Genomic DNA, 22,137 nt, shown 5'->3' on the forward strand with positions numbered 1-22,137 from the left:
GCACAGTTGACATCCTGTGTAATTCCTTAATTTAATTTTCAGTAGTGGAAACAGTGACATCAACGTTGGACTGGTACCCAAACGAAAGCATATTCCAATTATTAAAGAACTTTTATTCATTCTCCATCTTCATCTTCACTGAACTGTATCATATTAAAAGCAAAATACCAAGGAGTACATAGGTTTACACTTGCATTCCACTTCAAATGTAACAGGGAGTGGCTGGAGAGACTTGTGGAGGATGCTGAATGTAGGTCCATAGAAATGAGAATTGTAACAGGCACTGTCTAGCATGGAGAGGTAGCGCTACAAACGTCTAGTGGACAAGTTCTGGAATCTAAGGGTGTTTCACATAGAGAAAGGAAATCTACATGAGTTGTGGTGTTTTTTCCAAATGCTTGAACAACAGCCGCCCCCCAAAAAGCAAAGCAACTTTTTTCTAAGGCACCAAATGAGTAGCAGTGAGTGAAGTCACACATTCCCTACTACTAAGAACTTTTAAATAATTAGAAATATTCCAAATGAACCATGCTTTCTTGAGTAGGACAGTAATTCCTGAAACTCTGAAGTACTCAGACAGGGGTATGAATTTCAAGAAAAGTTCCAGCAGATGTAGGAAGTGATAAAAATAATTTCAGAGGTATCTTACCACAGGTCATCAAACTTCAAATCATGAAAAACATCACCTTCTAGAGTAGGGTTACTTGTATCAAGATTAAACACAAAGAAAAATATCCCACTATTTCAGATAAATTAATATATTTAGTATTTTTACTGAAACTTTATCACAAACTGATATGTCAGCCCCCTATATTTTAAAAGGTATTTATTTGAAATTTCTAAATAATGCATTTGAAATCAGACATCTTTGTTTAAAATCACAAAATTTGGGATCCCAATCTGGATATATTTGAACCAACAGTCCTTGCCAAGATGAAATTTACCCAAAGTCTTTGTGCCATATATTTAAAAGCAATCGGTTGCTCCGGAAGCTTAGGTCTATGATCAGTTACTGTCCTGTCAGCATCAACATCTGTGCTACAGAGTGAAGGAGACGGGGAGAAAATCACACAAGACAGAGAGGAAAGCTGTGTAGTCAGAAGAAAAAAGCTTTCTTGATTATGCTGTGGACTTTCTGAAGTCTTTAATTCTCCCTCTAGCCCATCTTCAAACTGGCACGTGGGACGTACTGTAGATGGATGGGGATACTCATCAGGAGAAGCACAAACATATATCTTGTGGGTTGATTTTTTTATTTGCCAGCTCAAGAGGAGCAGGGAGATTTATTTGGAAGGATGGTAATGAAGGTGGGGAGGCACTAGTTAGACTGCAGTTTCTGTTCCCAATATGTTATTCTCACTTTTTTCTCTTCTTCAAGCTGAGTTGTTCTTTTTATTTCTATTATTTTTCCTTTAAAGGGGGAGAAAGGATATTCTGATATAATAAGCCAGTGGCCTGGACCTGGCAGAGAAGGTGCAGGAACATAAAATTTCTGTTTAGTATTTGTGAAGCTATTTCTAATGTTTTCATTACACTCTACTTCTTTATAACCACACATTTACTTATATAAAATTTTACATGAATCATTGTCATTGATTTCTTCATCTCCAATGAAATTTCATGTTCCCTTTCTTGCTCTTTTCTCTTGCTCTGCCTTACAAAGAGTGAAATAATTCGCTATAATGAAAAACATATCACTTTCTTCTTTCAAAACAAATGACATAAAGAAATGGGCTGACATTGTTGGACATTATAAAATACAGCAAAGAGCACCATCCTGGTCTGACTCAAAGAATGGAACTGGTCACTAAAAGGAAGGAGTGAATTGCAATACTCTTGGTTTCCAGAATGCTATTTTCTGCTAAGAAGTCAAGGCATGGTCTTGACTTGGGGGTTGTTATCCACCATTACCAGTGCATCATTCTAATGCAACAACTAATCATCTGTGCTGAAGACTCAGACTAGACCCCAGACCAAACCGATTTTGTTATTTACCATACAACATCAGTTTAGCTACTTATCCCATCTTAATTTCCTCATCTGAATACAGAGATAGGAATCCTAAGCTCATATAGTTTTAGAAATAGTTAATAGCTATGAGCCAAGCCCTGCAAAAAATGGCATGATTTTTCATGTAAATATTGGGTAAAAGGCCAATTGAATAAGTGCACTGGAAGGCCTAAAATTAATTATAGATGATAAAAATGCAGTAGGTCTAGTATATATTTGATCAAAATGCATATTAGGTCTGGTATATATTTTCAATGATATAGTAGGTATTCACATTATGATCTACCATGAGGGTAAGAATATTATCAAAATATAGGCTCAGGGGTTGGGAATGTAAAAATGTTTTTATTTGTTACTTATAAGCATTCAAGTGAATATTTAATTATCTATGGATTTGCGCTCCCTGAAACTACCCTTACCAATTTGTGTATGTATGAAACTGAAAAATCTTAATAGTGTGATATGGGAAATACCTGTCAAAAGTCAGGTGTGGACTAGTTTCTTCTTAAGGCAGTTTAAAGTTGTGAATCTGTCCACCTCTGAAAATAAAGATATGTTTTTCATTGGGGACAATCCATATAAGCCCTATCCAACACATCCAGCTTTCTCTAGAATATGAAAAATTTTTAGAAAAAGTGCCACATTTAACAGCATTTCTGTGAACAAAGAACGAGTTCAGGGTTACAACAGGGAACAACAGGAATAGTTCTTCCTGCTGTCCCACTCCCATTTTCATTCAAAGCAAGTGGCTTCTGTTATTTTAAAATAAATTATGTAAAAAAAAAAAAAACAAATGATCTTGAATCATTTTATAATGGAAAACAAAAAGAACACTGAGGAGAAAATTTAGTCAAAGTTAAAAAGAGAGCTGGAGGGGACAAATAAAGAGATTGAAGATAAGATTAGTACAGGAAATAGGATTGGGAGAGGAATGTGAGGGACCAGAGTAAAAAGGGACTATAATCAATAACAAGCCATGATTTCCCTATGGATATAATCTTGAGTTTACAACCATACAAATACACTGCATATAGTGGGATAACTACTAAAGCATTTACAGACATGAATTATTATTTTCCAAAATGAACCCTCTGCTCAAGCAGAAATCATATTTTGACCTTAGAATCAACCAACTTAGTGCCAATCAAAACATGCATCTCAAATCATCTACAACATAACTATAAATTAATGAGCTTAGTTAAAAATAACATACTACACATGTGCATTCAGATGGCAACTTTTTAAGAGTTGTTAGGAAGCTAGCTGCTATTTTATACTTCCTATTTCTTGAATATTTTGGGAACTTCTTTATCAACATTTATTCAACAGATATTTTGCCCTGTGCCAGATGCTCTGCTAGACATTGGATACAGAGCATTAATCAAAAGAGACAGTCTTTGCCTCAAAAAAAATTAGAGGCCAGTGGGGAAGAAAGACTACCTGATTAACTACAAGAAAGGTGATGAGTCTTGATTTCAGGACTGGAGGATCCAGTTCTGAGTGCTTTCAAGTCAGATGCTTTTAAACACCTACTGTGGTATTGATGTGTGTTTTCTTTCAGTTTAGGTAATTTTCAGGGATCATTTCTGTATTTTATTTTTGATGTTTTTAATGGTCAATCTTCATTCGGAATCAGGTTTACTGAATAAGGTGGGTGACCAGTTTCCCAACAGTTTTGGACAAACACTAGATCTCACCAATTTTCTTCAGTGGTTCATATTAAGGATATAGGAAAGAAATTAAATATTTTGATGGAGCTAAGTACTTTTCTTGAAGAAACTGACTGCATTTCCAATTATACTCTCTGTTAAGATGCCATATCTCAGTCATTTTACTCATCAATGCAAAGGCATTTTTGACACATCTGGACACCTCTATATTTGTCAGGAGGGGTGCATGCGTGCATGTGTGTGTGTGTGTGTGTGTGTATGTCTGTGTCTGTGTTGAACAACATTAGATATATTCACTTAAACATTCAGACTCAGGTCTCAGTGAGAAAGATAAAAGTGACATTTTGAACAATGAAACACTTAGTTGTTCCCAAGACTATATCAAGAGGAAGAATTACTTTTCTTGGGTGTAGTCATAGAACTTGAAAAAGGAGACAAAGAGCAAAAGAGAGATCACTACACGTGAAACTCACAGGCTAGGGCAGGCTAATTCACAATTTTCTGAGCAGAGAAGTCAGATGTCACTTAGAATTACTTTTGTTCCCAGATTTCCAAGGACAGGCAACTTCGACATGGCAAGGCTATTTAATAGCTCTTAATCTCATCCTGAAAGGTATTTTAAAAGAATGAGTTCCCAAAACACTTGAAGCATTGGCAGCTGCATTAGAATATTTCAGTATCCTAGCATTTTTGTTATTATTATGCACTAAAAGCAAACAATGGTTACTATTACTACAAAATAATTATAACTTTTTGAAAAAAACATCACCAGGGAAGAGATAGAACAAGACTTAGTAGATCTAGGACTATTATATGAGGCCAGACTATTTACTCTCTAAAATCTCACCTCAGCTTTCTCTTTCATTAGTTTTCACTGAGGTAAATGAACCTTGAAAGAAGATCTGCTCAATTTTTAATTTGAAATAGACTCAAGATATGTTTCAAAGGAATCTTTCTGTTCTGAATTTAGCAACTCCTAGACAATTTCTTATAGTTTATGACAAAAAGTAATTATTTTTCCTCTTCTATTATTGTATATAATACCTGATAATAACAATTTTTTCTCTTATTTCCATTTCCTTGCCACTATTCATACACTAAATATATATATATAGTCACATTATAACTCATTCATGACCAGTTTGCTGTAAAAAATTATAGTTTATTGAGTCATAATAATAAATACAGTTTAAGTGTATTTTCTGTAGGATGATGTTGAATGAAGCAGAGATGGTTGCAATTTCTTCAGAGAGAGAGAGAGAGAGAGAGAGAGAGAGAGAAAGTGCAAGCAAAAATGCTCAGAAATTAAGAGAATTGTGTCAAGTTACTCATGAGAGGTACAGGTTGAAACCAGGATTCCGGCCAGGAGGGTCTTCTATTCCAGCATAACCTCATTTTACATTTGTCTTCTTTTCTTCTTTCATTTTCTAAAAAACAAAACAGTCAAATGAAAGAAGAAAAAGAACCATGATAACACAAGAGTTCTTGAATTCTCTATTTAAATCTTCCTCATGTAGAGTTAGCTCATTAGAGTCTGGGAGGCCACACTCCCGATCTGACCTATTCCTTGCTGGATTTATCCTATTCTCTCACCTCCATCTCCACCAACAAAGATGAAACTGATAATCAAGCTTGACTGTGTGTCATGGGACACAGAGTATCCCACCAGCTGCCTCAGTCACGGAGAAACATCGCAAAGTGTTTCCTGCACTTTAAAGGACAGTATAATATAATCAAAGAAAGATACTAATGATATCTTGATATTTTTTTCCAGTTCACAGAAACTAAACTGAAAAGGATCATAAATTCACATAGTACTACACTGAATGACAAGATATAATAGCTTTCCTTGTTGAATTAAAAATTTAATCCCTAACAGGCATTTTTAGCATCTATATGCCCAATTATGACTCCCCCCTTCTTTCTCCTTATACAATTGGTAGGGCCTATTCCTTTGGAAAAAGACCATAGAATTTCACTTGTTTCCGGTTTAGGTACTAAGAAAACTTATTTTTCACATTTATTGTTTTCCTTCAGCAATTTCAGTCATTCATATGCCAAATATGTATGGAAAAGGAAAAAACCTAGTTTTTCATATGTAAGAAATAATTTAATTAAAACCATCACATTTGGCCTCAAAATTGAACCACTTTTTAGCAGAAAAAAAAAGACTGGACCAAAGCCCATTTGCAAAGAAGAATTTGAGAAAATTGCACATAATGCAAGAAAACTCACATTCATGCCAGATTTAATGGGATATATGATCCAATTCATAAAATTACAACCAATGATTTCACCTTATTGGGCTAATTTTCTTCACTCTAATGTTTAAAGAGACTCTTCTGCCTGCAAAGATGAATAGAGCAAAGCACCCTGGCAGGATATAGTACATTCTGATTTAGACAAAACTGCCTTTGGGAAACTATCAAAGGTTACAAAAGTGACCAGTTATAAAGAAAAATTAAAGGAATTAAACAGTCATGTTCTCCTCATCAGAGACTAGATCTTAAAATTTGTGTGTGTTTCAAATCTAATTTGTGCTGGGCAATTTCAGTGGCTAAAATCTTAGTGCATTAATCAAAATGGGTAGGTGTCGACTGTGTTTATCCTAAGCTCAGATGTGGTAAAGGAAAGAAAGATTAATCTGATAAAGGCATCGCTGGTTCTAATCGGACTGATGAGAAAATGTTGTGTGGGTGTGAGAGATAATGTCAGGTGAATTATAGTGAAGTGATGAACTACCTTGAAGCTGAAGCAATCAAACAGATAGCTCTCAAAAATTACTAGGCATCTTTATTCAACAGTGGGGTGCATGTGTCCCCATCCTGGCATTCTTTACAAAGAGCAGAAGCACTTTCCTGTATTTGGTGAAATGAAATCTTAATAGGAGAACCTCAGTTAAGGCTGCTACCCTTCACTTATCCAAATTAAACACTAGACATGGCTTTTCTTTCTAAGAGGAGGAGGAGATGATGTTTTGATAATATTTTCAATTCAAAGCACAGTTAAAAATCCAAGAGAAGAGTTAGCAAATATTTTGTAAACATTTCTGTCACATATTTGTGTCTCTGAATATGCACTCTTTTTAATTAAAAGTCATGTGCAACATTTGTTAGTCATCCTTGTCTTTCTTATAAATAATTTAGCAAGTAATTATTTTGTCTTCATGAAAACAAGATAATTGTAAATTATTATGATTGAATAGAATAAAGTCAAGATGCTTTTGTAACTGGTAGAGAAGAGCAAGTCATCTCTATTGGAGTGTTTTACACTTTGCTTTTGTCTGATTCTATCAAAAAATTTTCAAAAAAAATGAGGACACCACTATGTATCCCCCAAAAAGCTATCCATGACCTCACTATCCAGAGATATATCTACAATTAATATTTTTGTAACACATGAATGTATGCCAAAGATGTAATATGTAAACATGTGTATGCGAATGTGCTTTTCTACATGCATGTGCATTATACATGTGTGATACCACACACAGATAATCTTAAATGAAAATTCCTAGTGTTGCGTATTGCCTTATTTTTTTAACTTAGCATTTATTAACAAGGACTGACGTTACTTTCAGCTTTCACCACTAAACAGGTGCACTTTTTTTTTAAGTTTTTTTTTAGAAGTGGGGTACAGGCCAGAGTAGCGGGGGTATGTGAGAAGATTCACCAGAGAGAGCAGGGAACAGAACAGGCAGATGTACCAAAACACACTGCTGAGGGGAGCAGCAGGTGAGACAGGAGAGGTCTGTCGCGCCACGTGGGTAGCTCCCTGGCCGGCCGGAGATTGAACTCGCACCGCAAAGGCCTCGGACAGTGTCACAGACTGCGCTCAACCCCCTGCCCCACCAGGGAGGCCCCCAGGTGCACCTTTAAGTTAAATATTCTGAAGTCACACATGACTATGGAAAATTTTATTTACATTACTTCACATTATGTCACAAATACTCAGTAAATGCTCCATCAGGAAGTGATACTTTATACACATTTGAAACTGCACTGCCACTTGACCTTATATATGTTTTTTGATTAGCTCAGAATATTTTATGGTCCCCCTTATGTATTGCTTTGGAGTAGTTAAAAGGTAGACATTGCTCTCTGCATTTAACACACTGACTCCCAAGTTGAAGCATGCACAATTGTAATTTGGGCCAAGAAGACACTAATGAGAAATCTAAGGAACAGAAGTTCCTGGAATCCACTCTGGGCGAGAGCTTTTCCCTGGGAAGGATGCTCAGGGAATTCTCTCCTGCGGTGTTCCATCCCTGCTTCTTTCCCTACAAGTGATCTCTGCTGTCTGAAGCCAAGGTCTCCCTTACATTCGGCTGAAAATGCCAGAAAGACTCCTATTAATCTCACATTGATTGTAATCACTTCTCTATTCTAAAACGCTTTGGCCATTAAGAGCTTATTTTGCAATCTTATATTTTATGTGGATACTTCTAAACTTCTCTATAATGTAAATGTTGATAATCAGAGACTATATACTGGTTTCTTGGGATCTCTAAAGACAACTTGTACTTCAAAAAAAACATATCGAATACAGTATTTTTAACTATACCATATCAACATAGTACTGAAAAATAGTTTCACTCTTAAACACCAAAATATTTCATTGCTTTGTGTGAAACATTAATTAATTGAAAGAGAAAGGGTACTTCGCAGTTTGTCAGTTTTATTTCTTAATGTATTTTGAGTCCATTTTGGAAAAGAGGTTTGAAGGAAAAAAAATCTGGTATTTGGATGTTGAGACTAGAATCAGTGAAATAGATGGAGTTGCATTGTATATAAACATTATTATGTCATGGTTTTAAAAATACTTTCTAGTTAAGTCAATCATCTTTCAGTGTTATTTATTTTTTGGAAAAATTTCTAGCAAGATGCATACCTTTATACAATTTGTCCAGCTTTTGAATATAATTTTCCAAACTTTGCAAAGAGATCAAATGAAGGTAACACAGTTTGGAAATCCTAGGAGGGAAAAGATCAGATTACCACAGAGATCTTACTGACTTTATATTATTGTTATTATATTATAATTTATATTTTATTAAATTGATAAATAGCTTTTAATTGCACTTAAATTTTCTATAATTCCCTCAAATACAACAATGCTAACAGGCATATTTTATCAGTGGAAAGCCAGATCTATTGACCCTTTCTAAAACACAGATTTTAACAGCTATGGATGCAACTCCAGAAGCTCAGAGCAATGCAGATACATCCACCTGTCTTCAGCAAGCCCACAATCTAAATTCTGAACTTGATCTTCAAGTCCCTAAATGATCATGCTGTTGACACCTTTTCCACATAATTTATTTTCTCCCACATTTTCCCCTCATTTAATAGTTTCCAGCAAAACTTGTTTACTGGGCACACTGCCTCTCTGAGTCTTTATACTACAGATGCTTCCATCTGGACAGCTTCCTCTCCAGTTACCCCCAGGGTTCACTCTTTCCCTTTATCACATGTCTACTCACAGAGACCCTCTCTGTCCACTTCATATACAAAGGCACCCCAGAAACTTTCTATCATTTTAATTGGCTATCAGTTTATAGTAACTACCTCTCTCTCATGTTATATATTTCATATATATTTTGTTAGCTGCATTTGAATTGTGGCTTCAAGGTTCATTTGATAACATATATATGTATTTTTTAAAGATCAATAAAATTGCTAAATACCTAGCCAGATTAAGCAGAAAGAAAGAAAACACAAATTACTAAAATCAGAAATGAAAAATGGGTCATTGTTACTTATCACACTCACAATAAAGGCATAATAAAGAAATACTATGAATAATTCTATAACCACAAATTTGATAAATGAGATGAGACAGAGCAATTCCTTCAAAGACAAAATCTACAAAACCTCCCAAAAGGAAAAAACAGATAATCTGAATTGGCTTATATCCATTTAAAGGGTGATGGTGACTGGGTGTAGGAATTCTATGGGGATTACACCTGAGAGGAGCAATAATGTAAAAGAAACATATAAAAAAAAATAATAATTAAAAAATTGAATAAAAAATCAAAAATCTTCTAAAATGGACCCATATGATTTCACTGGTGAATTCAGCCAAATAAGGAAGAAATGATACCAATTCTAATTTGTTCCAGAAAATAGAAGCATAGGAAGCACTTCCTAACTCAATATGTCTCATCATCTATAAAATGGAGACAACTCCTTGCAGGGTTGTTTCGAGGATGAAGTATCTGACATTTAGCGCTAGTGTTTCTCTCCCCACTTCTTTCAATTGTAGAAGTCTATTCATATTCTACCTGCTCTGTTCTTTCAAAAATCAAATTGACTTCCATTGACACCTCTGAAAGACTAATTATGGGACAATAATGTAGTGAAACGGGACTCAAAGGATTTTGATCACATCCTCCAACAGCAAAAATATTTTTGAGCAAGCAAGCTCTACATATTTAGTTATTTGTGCTAAGTTATATATGTATAACACTGTGGCAGTTTAATGCAATGTTAAATAGGTAGTCAAATCAGTTAAATTAAATATAAATTCTAATATTTTATTCCTTCATTTGTGTGAATCTTCCTGTGTGCTGAGTTGGGAGTTCTCTAATATAATGAATGAGGTTATCACTTGATTCTGCGTTATTCTTTCATCTGTGCATTCCACCACCATTTGAACATCTATAGAGAGTCAGTTCTATGTTATTTATTAGTTTCCAACAAATGGTAACCAAGTCTTAGTTGGATCTTCCTGGTTGTTACTGGGAGAGTCAGACAATAGGGATCAACAGTTGTGTAGAAAAACCAAGTCTGACTCTTGGAGTATCTACACTCATTCCATACCCCTTGGAAAAATATCTTTCAGGATTCTTCTTCACCCTGAATTTTTAAATTTTAAACCCCATATATTTACTTGACCATTGTCAACCAATAACTGTTACTTAGTACAGGAAGAGGGGAATATGCCGTTAAGACAGCCTGACTTTTGGGAAAATCTAGTGCTGATTCTCATTTGTTTCAAATTTGCCTCTAATTCATAAAAAGGTCCACCATGCCATGGGACTTTATTTATGAACTCAAGAAAGCTACCTCCACAGTGCTCCTGCAGTGTTCACTTTTTAGAGGAGAGCCGGGGATTGCTTTTCTGAAAAATGACCTCATCAAGAAAAAACACTGGGGTTGGTAATTCTAAGTCCTTCCATGGCCCTGCTTGCCAGAGCAGACAGCTTTTGCTATTAGGATTCCCAGCCAAACACAAATAATCCACTGCCAGAATGAGCTCCTTGGGACAATTTAGGAGTCTTTGGAAGTGAATGGCTCTTTGTGCTGGAATGTAGCCCAGGTCCATTCTCAAACCCAAGTCAAAATGACAAAGAGCAAATTTCCTGGGCCACTCACCCCCGGAGTGTAAGATTACTTTAGGTTGGCAGCTGTACTGTTTATCTAGTTATTTAGGGCTTTTCACCAGATATTCACAATGAGTACTTAAACAACCAATTTCATTGTTACTGGGCAGGGTAGTGCTGGTACACCATAGAGACATAACCTCCAAGATGGGAGAGGATCAGGGTGGAAACCAATGGTAAGGCACAAATTGTTCAGCTTAAAATATCTTTTTACCTACTCAGTTCAAAGTAGTACAAAGATATTTCTCTTTGGGTTCAAGGGCAATAAAAAAAAAAAAAGAAGGAATGCCAGAACTTATAGTTGAGTGTTAAGCACTGTTTTCATTGAAAATATTCTGACAGTTCAATCCATCATTTGGGATTTGACAGACTGCAGAGAAGACTTCATAGGCAGGTCTAAAAGAATCCCCTGTCATTATACCTGCACAAATTTTGTTCTCATTACAGGTAGGAAATTCTGTGATGGTATGAGCATCTCTGCAGTTTTGGCAAAAATATATAGGCCATTGGTAAGAGTTATAGGAATTGTTCCCTTCTTCCTGTTCACTATGACTGAGAAAAACATCCTACAGAATCCTCTAATTCTTGTGTTCTTGTCAATCTGATGGATTTAATATTTATCATGTATTCTTTCAATGAAACATTTGTACATCTGTTTCAATGAAACAGATTTTAGCTGATAGAATTAATGATGAGTTGTCAACCGAAACCTGAAAGGTCTGTGTTCATTTGGATGTGATATTACCCTCCATCTCAGTAATGCTATTGGCAAGGTCTAGTTGAGAACACTCTTCTGACCTCTCCAGGAGCTAAGCTACCTGGGTTTGAAATGCAGGTTTATTCTTATGAGTGCTGTGATCTTGGGCAATGAATTTAACCTCTGCATTGCTAGTTTTTCTCATTTGAAACACAAATCTCAAATAATATGAAAAAATAAATCCCTGCTTACAGGACTGTACAATGAATACATGAGTTTAAACCTGTAAAGCCATTTAAAACAGTGGCCAGTAGATAGCAAGTACTTAATAAATGTTAACTATTTTTCAGCTCTCAAATACCCTTCATTTTTTGGATGATGTTGTGGGGAAGAATTTTAAATAATTTATTCAAAGGTTTCCATAGTCCTACATTTTAATGTGGGTACATCTAATTCTAAACTTTCATATTTGAGTTTCTAATGATTCTTATTTTGTTTTTATAATTTTTTCTTTACCTTCATAGTTACATCTATCTTTCGCTCACTTAGTTCATACTCCTCCTCCATCTTTATAGCTTTGGCTATAAATGTACAGGTGGGAGATGACATGCTGGATCTTTTTAACCAAGTCAATATATTATGGTATGTTTGCATTATGATCATAATAAAAGAAACACAAGATCTAGATCTAGTCTATAACTAGACTATATATGTATATATAGTGGACTTAACTGCTTAGTTTCAACTAAAAACAGTAAGAATGTCATCTAGATAAAATAATCACTGAAATGGGATATCCAACTAGATACATTGCTATTGTCTGAATGATCTGTAGCCTATTAATTGGTTTGACAACAGAGCTGATGATACCAGGGTTAAGTGGTTCATAATCATAACATTATTTTCATTCACAAAGACAGCCCGCTTAAATAGAGGAGTGCTATGTGAACCTGACAGTATAGGGAAACTTAAGGCTTGCATATGGTTAGTGGACTGGAAAATATGGACCACAATGTTCAGAGATTGTAAGAATAGGTTGAGAAGAAGCATTTAGAGGGGAATAACAACTGAAGCATAATTGTGACATTCCTAAATACTAAATGTTCCTGAGTAGGAAAGTAACCCAATGCCTCTCAGTAAGCAGGTACTCCACAGATCCTCATGAGAGGGAAGAATTGCTAAACAATGGGTCCATTGTATTCATGGTTGTACTCCCAGGGTCCATCACAGTGTGTATACAAAATAGAGCTTCACAAGGACCACTTGGCCAAAGGAGTGATGGCTAGGCACTGGGGAAACCTTGAATCTGCTCCAAGTTTGAGTCTTACTCTCTCACTCAACCTCATCACTTCAGAAGCCAAGAGATGATGGAAGCTGCAAGTCCTGGACTCCATCAGCAGGGGAGTCTACTCTATGCTCAGAACCTTCCTTTTCCAGTTGGGATATGCATGCCCAGGTTCCTTTCTCTGTGTCTATAGTAACATGAGTGCAAAAGTATTTGGGGGAGAGAGAGAAATTGAGGGCGAGAGAAATCAAGAGGGGGTCAGAAAGAGAGAGTAGGGAGGTGTGTGTGTGTGTGTGTGTGTGTGTGTGTGTGTGTGTGTGTGACTACAACGTAGAAGAGAGTGAGTGGCTGTATATGGATGAGCTCCATTCATCTCACTTCTTTAACACGTGCTGTCTCACCCTAACCTTGTCTTCACAACACCATCTCGGCCCCCGGAGGAGGTTGAGCTAGTTCAGTCAGTGAGTGGAGCCCAGCCTATAATTTCTAATTCCCACTGGTACATTTATATCCCTTAAGCAGCACTGCCCAAGAGAGACATTTGGAGAAATAAAGAGGACTATTAATAATGAATGGTTACCTATTTCTTTCATGGATACCACAAATGGTGTCGAATGTCAAGAAGCAATTAGCCAGAAAAATATTCTCATAAAAATAATACTTCACTCCTTGTCTGGGTAGAGGGGAAGCTGGAGAGATTTTTGATAGCAACAACTAACTTTGGTCGAGGTTATGTGTTGTTTTGTGATTGTGGGTGCACAGGAGAAAGAGTGATCCTCCCAGAAAGAACTAACAGAATGCCTTTCCCTCCCCTTTCGTTGAAATTGTTTCCACCTAAGTTTTTGTGGTAGAATTTATTATTATTTCTTGGTGAACTGGAGGGGAGGCCTCTCCATGACAAGTCTTGTTCATTTTCTAATTACCTCCTGAAAAAGCAGACACCTCTGAAACAATAAACTGGGTAATTTAAAAGGCGTAGCTGACTGAAATGAAGGGCAATTTTCGAGTTATTTTAATGGCTTTAAAAGTGCAAATCTTATCCTTGGAATCAACTCATCATCAGATCTTAAAATGAGAAGTAATATTGCCTTGCCTTCATAAAAGTCAGTTTATCTCCTTCTGTATACCATTTTCATCAAACACTGCTTTCCACTTGTTATTTTACTCTTTCACTGTGAGAATGTGTGTGATAATATATGGTATAAAAATCAAGAAATTAGTCTCCCAGCAGGGAGGCTGCTAACAACACCATTTTAATCTTATCCTTCAAGCAGCAGCAGAAAACATATTAATTGCTGTTTAATTTATGCAACAAATATTTCATTTTAATTATGCTTAATTTTTGTCAAGCTATAAAAATGTCACTAGTTCTGACACGATTTTCTCTTGCAAGTTTTTTTTAAATGAAAGAATTAAAATCAAGTGCTGTTTCTGAAAGAAGTTATGAAAGATTTCTAATTACTGCTTATGTTTTTGAAAAATTGCTAATCTAGTAGCCCCAAAATAACATCTGGGAACATGTGAAGTTTTATTACTCAATATTTATAATTCTTAATAATATACACGCAACATTAATATAATGGAATTTGCACAGGAAGGATTTTTTTTTTGTAATTACAGGATGTATCAATAACTGTCACTGAATGGTGAATTATCTCTATAGAAATGTTTTTGTTAATTCCTCTTAGGATAACTAAGATGAGAATAAGTGAAACTGATTGCCATTGATAAGTTGTACTGAAGACAAGAATATTTACCACTTATAGGAGCAGAAAGAAATATGTCAAATCACCAAAGCTGAACAGTATTAATTATATTCATAAAATATTTATTAAGCTCTTACTAGGTACAAATCTTACCTAAACATTAAATCTCATGTAAAAATGTTACCTCCTTTTGAAATTCCTTCTCTCTTCAGATGTAAATTAATCTTCCTGCAATGAATGCCAATGGTGCATAATTATAGCTCTCTCACAGACCTTTCATATGATCTGTTTTGTACCTCAGTAACTCTGGCCCTGTTTCATCTCCCCCACTAGATGATAAGGTTCCTGGGGGTAGGATAAAGACCTTCTTTGTTTATGTAATCCATCTACCATTCAAATATACCTGCACATGAAAAAATACCAGTACAAATAGAATGTTTTGGGAACATTATTATTTCAAGTCTCCATATGAATGCTGTATAGACCTGTATTTGCAGTTATCCAAAGAGGGCAGAGCCATGATTTCTTAACTTATCTTATAGTCTCAGAAATCGCTCCCCAAAACATGAAGAATTAGAAGCATTTACAAAACCACATCTTCAATGACACCAGGAGACAGCAGTGACCCCAAATTATATTGAGAAAAAGATGAGGAATGGCACCTGTACTAAGAGGAATAGAGAATAGTGATACACATTTGAGTGGGAGAGGAAAACACCAACAGCATCCCATTCTAATTTCCTGCCTAAGTCAGCACACTCAGTCATTGCAATCTTCAGGTCTCAGTAGGCAAAAGGAAAGCACAGGGCTTAGCTGAAAGTCTCTATAAAAAACTTGACCTTCCAAGCTCCCTTCCCAAGTTTCTGCAAGAGAACTTTCCTTTTTCCCTTCCTCCAGATTCAGAAGTTTTATTCTCTAAGGAACAAACAAAATCAAACAACATAGTTGGAGATACTAGGCTTCTGTAGAGGTCAAGGCTAAGTTCCTACATGGAAAATTAAGTGAAAGTCCTCAGATTGAATAGTGAGGATACTACCTTATTCCCCCTGCCTCCTGTGGCCAGCTCCCAGAGTACCAGCACACTTGACAAATTAGAGAACTTTTTGTTGGAAAAAGTGAATTGCTAGAAGTAGTGGCCTCTCCACTGAAGGTCACCTCTACAGAGAAGCTATCCATCCATATATCTGCCCACAAATGCCATGATCTCTACTAGCATCTCAGGTCCTCATTTTACAATAAAAACAGTCAAAGAGCAAGAGATGTTTGAAGGGAAAAACCTCCAAACTAAGAGACAGAGAGAGAAAAACAGAGAGATAAAAGAAAAGGCAATTTAGATGAATTTGAGACAATGCAAGAAACATAACAAAGCATCACTAAAACCTAAAGCAAATATTCTAGGAGACATTAGAAAGGGCATTGTGTCTACTAAGCAAGTGTAGGCTGCTATTTTAAGAAAAAAGAAAAAAAGCTTTAGTGAATGAGTAATATGAAAGTAGAAAAACATAATATGATAGAAAAATTGGAATTTAATATCAAGGGTCTCTCCCCAAAGGACAGTGGAATAGAAATAGGAGATACAAGATTTTCACAAAAATTGAGGATCACTGTAGACAATTTGGTCTTCTACTATACGTGTTCCAGTGAAAAAGATAGGAGAAAAGAATTAGAAAAAGAATGGAAGAAGATTTCCCCAAAGAAGAATGACAGCTAATAGTGGCTTATATGAAAATAAAGACAACTTTTGACATAAAATTCTATATCAATTCAATATCAGTTTCATGTGCAATGGGATTACAGAAATAAATTTGTATTGAGAGGTTATTACAGGTATGGGGAAACATGACAAGTGGTGCAAAGTAAATTAAACCAATGGGTAAAAAGACATTAGCTCAGGAAATACAGAAAGTCATATAAATAACAAACATAAAACTTCTTAGTTTAATAGGGAAATAAACTAAAAAAAAGTTAAGTCTATGGTTAAAAAAAAGTTAAGTCTAAATGTCTGTTGAGTCAAAATTTGTAAGTAAATCCAAGAACACATGGAGATGATGGTATCAAAGATCTAAATTCTCATCTTCCGTAGTTGAAGGTTAATGGCTAACACCTAAAGCTGCTTCATCAAGAGACAGCATATTCTTTAGTTTGAAGATAAAAGGGTTGAAAGTGGTGATCTCTGGGAAGGAGGATGGTGAGAAATGAGTCAGGAGCTTGGCACTTTACATTACAAATCTTTGCACATATTTACTTATTTGACTATGTATTTGTTTTACTTTGATGTACAGTGAAAAATAATTACTGCATCAGAATATCTACTTTTCTTCTTAGAATTAAGATTCCTTTCTATTTGGACAAGTATTTATCAATTGCATTTCTCTCAGTCACTAATGACCTATCTTTTTATCATTTATATAATATACCTTATTACATTTATCCTATAGGTTTAAATATATGCTTTCTTATGTTATTATTTTGTTATATTTCCCTTTCTGGGTATTCTTAACAAAGCTTCCCACAAGCAAGTCTATATAATAAAACACTGAAAATGCAGATAAGACAGTCACTGCAAATTAATGTATTTTATAATGCCAACTCCATTTATGAGCTTCGGGAAAATTACACACGTTTACTCACCTGTGTTTAAAACTTATAATTGAACTAACAGTAAAAAAGACAATGATCTATTTTCTGACCCGGTGTCCCTTTTTTACAACTAAATCAAATTAAGACAGCAATGTAAACTTTCTCACAGGCTATTTTATATTTGGATGTCCTTGAGCTTTACTGAGTTTCAACTAAAGCATACATAAGTAAAATACTTTAGTATTCAAAATATTAAAGAATGTTTATTTGCTGTCACCATCCAAAGCACCACTTATTACAGAATGTTTCAATATAACTCTTAAATGAAACTTTATGAAGACTGTCAAATTAAAAAAATTGACATATAAGAATTTAATATCAATGTTTAGTATGTTATTTCATTATTATTTTGGGGCAACACAAAATTATTTAGAAATGGAGAAGATTTAAAAATCGAATAATTCAAATGATTAAGGGATTGAAATTCTATGATTGGCATAGTATGGGAGGAATCTCTTGAACAAAGTTAAATTCAACTATGTGCAGACCTTGATTTACAGTATCTCTGTCCCACAAATAAGAATTTATCAGAAGTATATCTCACCATATGTAGTAACTGTGAATTAGTTGATATCTCTTTTAAAATTGTACTTTTAAAACCAAGCCATTAAATTGTTACATACTTAGGGAATGAATTATATACAGTTAATATTTATAAACACTTGAGAAACTCTGACCCACTAAGTAGGTTAACTACTCGTATGATATAGCTTAAATTAACATTCTATTGAATAAACCCTCTTTATAACAAATATAAAACAAATTCAATATAAGAAAAAAAATACAGCAAGCTTACATGGCGTCAAGTTCTAAGTAGTTCTGATTTGGGTCTGGTGTGAAAAAGCTAAAATAGCTTATTGGAATATTAACATATCTTGTAGTCATTAGCAACTTGAAGGTTAATGTGAATTATTAGTGGAAAACATCTCTGAATTCAGCTTAAGTTAAAAGTGTTCCAAACAAATGAAAATCCTCCAGTGGTAATTCATGGTGTACTTCTAACAAATGGGAACCAGAAAGTTCTACAGTTACTAAGTAAAATTTTGACAGGTATATATTCACTTAACTTAAGAAATGGAGATGTAAAATAATGAAAATCCACTTTAAACTCTAATCTATCATGAACATAATATGAATATGCTAGGTGAAGATAATTATGAGTCAGATTTGTTTTATGCAAACAATGTTTAGCAATGTAGTTTAGGACACTAATGCTTAATAATTTATATATCTTTTATGTAGCCATGTTTAGCTAATATAGATTATGATATAAGTGGAGGTTGTCATCAATGATATTTCTGGAAACCCATTAGTTTCTAAGACCTTAGAAATTAATGGTAAAATATTTCAATCAGTTTCGTCCGCTCTCCAATGATGGTTAGGGCCTATCCAAATTTTCAAAACTGTTAATGTGATTTAGTGGATATTAAGCTCACAATGTTCCATTAAATTCTTATCCATCACGGGGGCTTGCTAGTTATTTGGCTTAGAAGAGGAATTTCCTCTTCCAAGAAATCTTATATTTAGAGCCCCAAGGCAACTCTTTTCCATATCCATCATCAATAGCTCATAGAACTGGCTTAGGATGTAGAACGAAAACTGCAAAACAACAATTGCTAATGTCTGTGACTTCATGCATTGAACTGGAAAAGTCATCAAAGAATTATCTCCACAAAAAGATATGGTGCTCAGACATTTATATCTGCAAACCTTTGAAAGTTTTCAGAGGGTAGATAATTCTCTGTATAAATTGTTCTGGAAGTTCTCCTTACTTCCTTTTTGACTTTAGCACAGCATTAAAGTTGGGATTTCTTCTTGGGTTATTGCTTTTTCAAGGGAAAAATCTCTTCAGGACAATGAAGGGTAATGTGTGAAAAACAGAATGGTTGAGCTGCAGAAGCTAAATTGTAGGGGAGACACACCACACACAAGGCTTTCCATGCCATGCCAACAGGAGTTGTAAGGGGAAGTACCAAGTGGGAACTACTAAGTTGGTAGTTAGTAGTTTCATCTCATGCATCATTTTCTAGTGTGGGAGATCTAGGAAATGGGGGTAAGTGAACTGGGCCTGGAAAGAGGCCCTGATCCAAAGAGGTACAAGACTCAAGCCCACAGGGTCTATATGTTGGCAAAGAGTGGCTATGTTAGTGCTCTTTGAAAGGAGAAGGATAAGAGGGAACAAATCATACAGGCCCTTGGAAGAAAATTAGACCTGCATTGTAAGCACATGGATGCAAAGCAGACCTCTGAATTTGAGAACTATCATTGGATATTAACCCAGAGTTGAGAAAAAATGTTTCAGAAGAATATATAAAGTCATCATTTATAGGACTCTAAAGGAAGTTTAAATTAGACAGTATTTGCCAACTTGAACCAACTCTTGAAAATATGAATTTTATAAAACAGATCCAAAGACCAAAAGGGAAAAAGAGGCTAAAATCACAGGAATGATACCCATAAAAATAACAGGGTCAGAGATATTAGTTAAGAAGAATAAATACCCTAAGATCACAATAGCAGAATTAAAATTCATTTTAAAGGTAACAACTGGCTATCCAAAGTTAAACTGACAAGAAAGGTTATATTCTAAATCTTCTACACAAAAGTCAAGGACTGGTGTGATACTCCAGTGTAAAGGATTGAGGATTCTTTTATATCATTGACCCGACATTTGTTACCATTGTTGGACTGATCCAAGGATCTTAATATGATAGAAGATGTCAATCTCTAGCTATCAAATCAACCATCTAGACATCCAGAATGAAGACATGAGAAGAATGACATTTGTCTTTAAAAAGATGAATAGTAATGATTTCACTCATGTGGAGTATAAATAAGCAAAGCAAAGGATCGGACAAAAACAAACCAAAACAAATGCTTGAAAACTGATTACATAACTGAGGGTCCCAGAGGGGAAGAGTGGAAGTAGGAAGCCAAGAGAAGAGAAGCCAATGGACTGTGATAGGGGACTATGAGTGCTTTGCTGGTGGGTGTGGTGTGGTGTTGTGACATACGTTTATGCAGGTGTGAACCTGTATAGTGTTGTAAACAAACATTATTTCAATGAACACAATTAAAAAAACAAAACACTATGGGAAGACAGTCCATCTTGGGAGTCTTGAATTCCTACACGTCTTGTTGAATGTGTCAGAATCACAAAGCCTTGATCCTTCTTTCACCTGGATCATTTCTCAGTAATGTTCATGAAACTGGCAAGCCTGAGAACAGTAGTATAACAACTCACAGAACTTATCAGGTGTTCCCTCGGGCACAAGGTCTCCCTCCTGACAAAGCAGGCTTCCTTGTGTTTCTGTAAGAGTGATGGGTTCCCTACATCTGGGGCTTTTCTCCTCAGGTACACTTGCCTGGTAGACCCACTGGGCTATCAGTGTCACCCTGTGGCACTTGATACCTGGAATCAGATCACTGTGCTAAAACTCCTTCCACTGCTTTTGCTGTGAGGGATGATCTCTGACCGAGGAAGCTTGTCTATTTTGCCAGCATCCCTGGAGTGGTATCAGACTAATTTACCAGCACCCATACTTCTCTTGGTGAGAGTTCTACTTTTTGCTGTCCTCCACACCATCAGACTTATTTATGGGGGAACAAATACCATAATTACTGGAAGTTGGACCCATACCTTTGCTTACATTCCAGTTCCCAGCATGTAGTCACAGGACTATTAGTAGCTTAAAAAGGTAGCCGATAAGTGGAGTCTTTATCTCACTCAGCCAAGTACCCAGCTATAAATCAGTGACTCTATTAGTGTAGAACAAGAATCAGCAACTACAGCCCACAGAGCAAGCCAGCCAGACGTCCTCATTTTTAAATAATTTTTATTGGAACACGGTCATCCCCATTCTTTTAGGTATTGCCTCTGGTTATTTTTGTTCTGTAATGGTAAAGTGGAGGAGTAGTAACATGGCCCTGTTGTCTTCAAAGCCAAAAGTAGTCTATATCTGACCCTGTAAGAAAGTGTTTTCTTAGTCCTGGTATATAGGGGGAAAATGATATATGATCCGATAATGATATATGGTATAGCAATGAACTCTCTGCCTCAGAAAAGATGTTTTTTTGTTTTTTTTAAAGATTTATTTATTTATTTTATACAAGAACCGAGGTACAGGCCAGATGCGTGGGAGGGTGAGAGGATTCACTAGAGACAGAGTGGGGAACAGAACAGGCAGACTGAAGAAATACACTTTTGAGGAGAGCAGCAGGCAAGACAGAAGAGGTCTGCTCCCCATGCGGGTTGCTCAAAGGCCAGGGGGGATCAAACTGGCGCTGCAGAGGCTGCGGACAGCTTCACAACGCTGAGCTCAACCGCCTGCACCACCAAGGGAGGCCCAGAAAATATGTTTTTCATAATCAAAAATGTATGATTCTAATAAGAAAATAAAGACATTAAATTAATCAGATGTCAAAATTCTTCTCAGAGGCATATGTGTTTTCATTATTCATTCTTAATATCCCCTAATTTTCATTTCTTTATCCATGAAAAAAATTTAATATTTGACCCAAAACACAGAAAAATAGCCAAATATGTTTAGAAACTTTATAGTGTACACTATTCTAGATATTATTTAATAGATGCTTCATAAAATTTTATAGGCAAGTGCTACATTTAATAAGGTAAACATAAAGAGTAGTAATTGTATTGTTAAAGAATCTTGAAAACTCAAAGGAAAGTTCCCTTGAATGTATTAATTGTAATACATTTAATATTTTACGAATATATGCATGTA

General features: G+C 35.5%; 1 protein-coding gene across 1 annotated transcript in view; it reads right to left on the reverse strand.

Annotated features, from left to right (window-relative positions):
- Positions 1 to 4,826: 4,826 nt before the first annotated feature.
- Positions 4,827 to 22,137, reverse strand: part of SPATA17 (spermatogenesis associated 17) — a 135,099-nt gene continuing 117,788 nt past the window's right edge. Inside the window, exons 10-11 of the mRNA XM_037497738.2 lie at positions 8,571 to 8,653; positions 4,827 to 5,107 (exon numbers count right to left, since the gene is read on the reverse strand). Of these exons, the coding sequence (XP_037353635.1) occupies positions 8,573 to 8,653 (81 nt within the window). The 3' untranslated portion in view covers positions 4,827 to 5,107; positions 8,571 to 8,572. The remainder of the gene's footprint in view (positions 5,108 to 8,570; positions 8,654 to 22,137) is intronic.

The sequence above is a fragment of the Talpa occidentalis genome, unplaced genomic scaffold, assembly GCF_014898055.3.
Source record: "Talpa occidentalis isolate TD23 unplaced genomic scaffold, MPIMG_talOcc4v2.1 talOcc4.8, whole genome shotgun sequence".
NCBI classification, from domain to species: domain Eukaryota; kingdom Metazoa; phylum Chordata; class Mammalia; order Eulipotyphla; family Talpidae; genus Talpa; species Talpa occidentalis.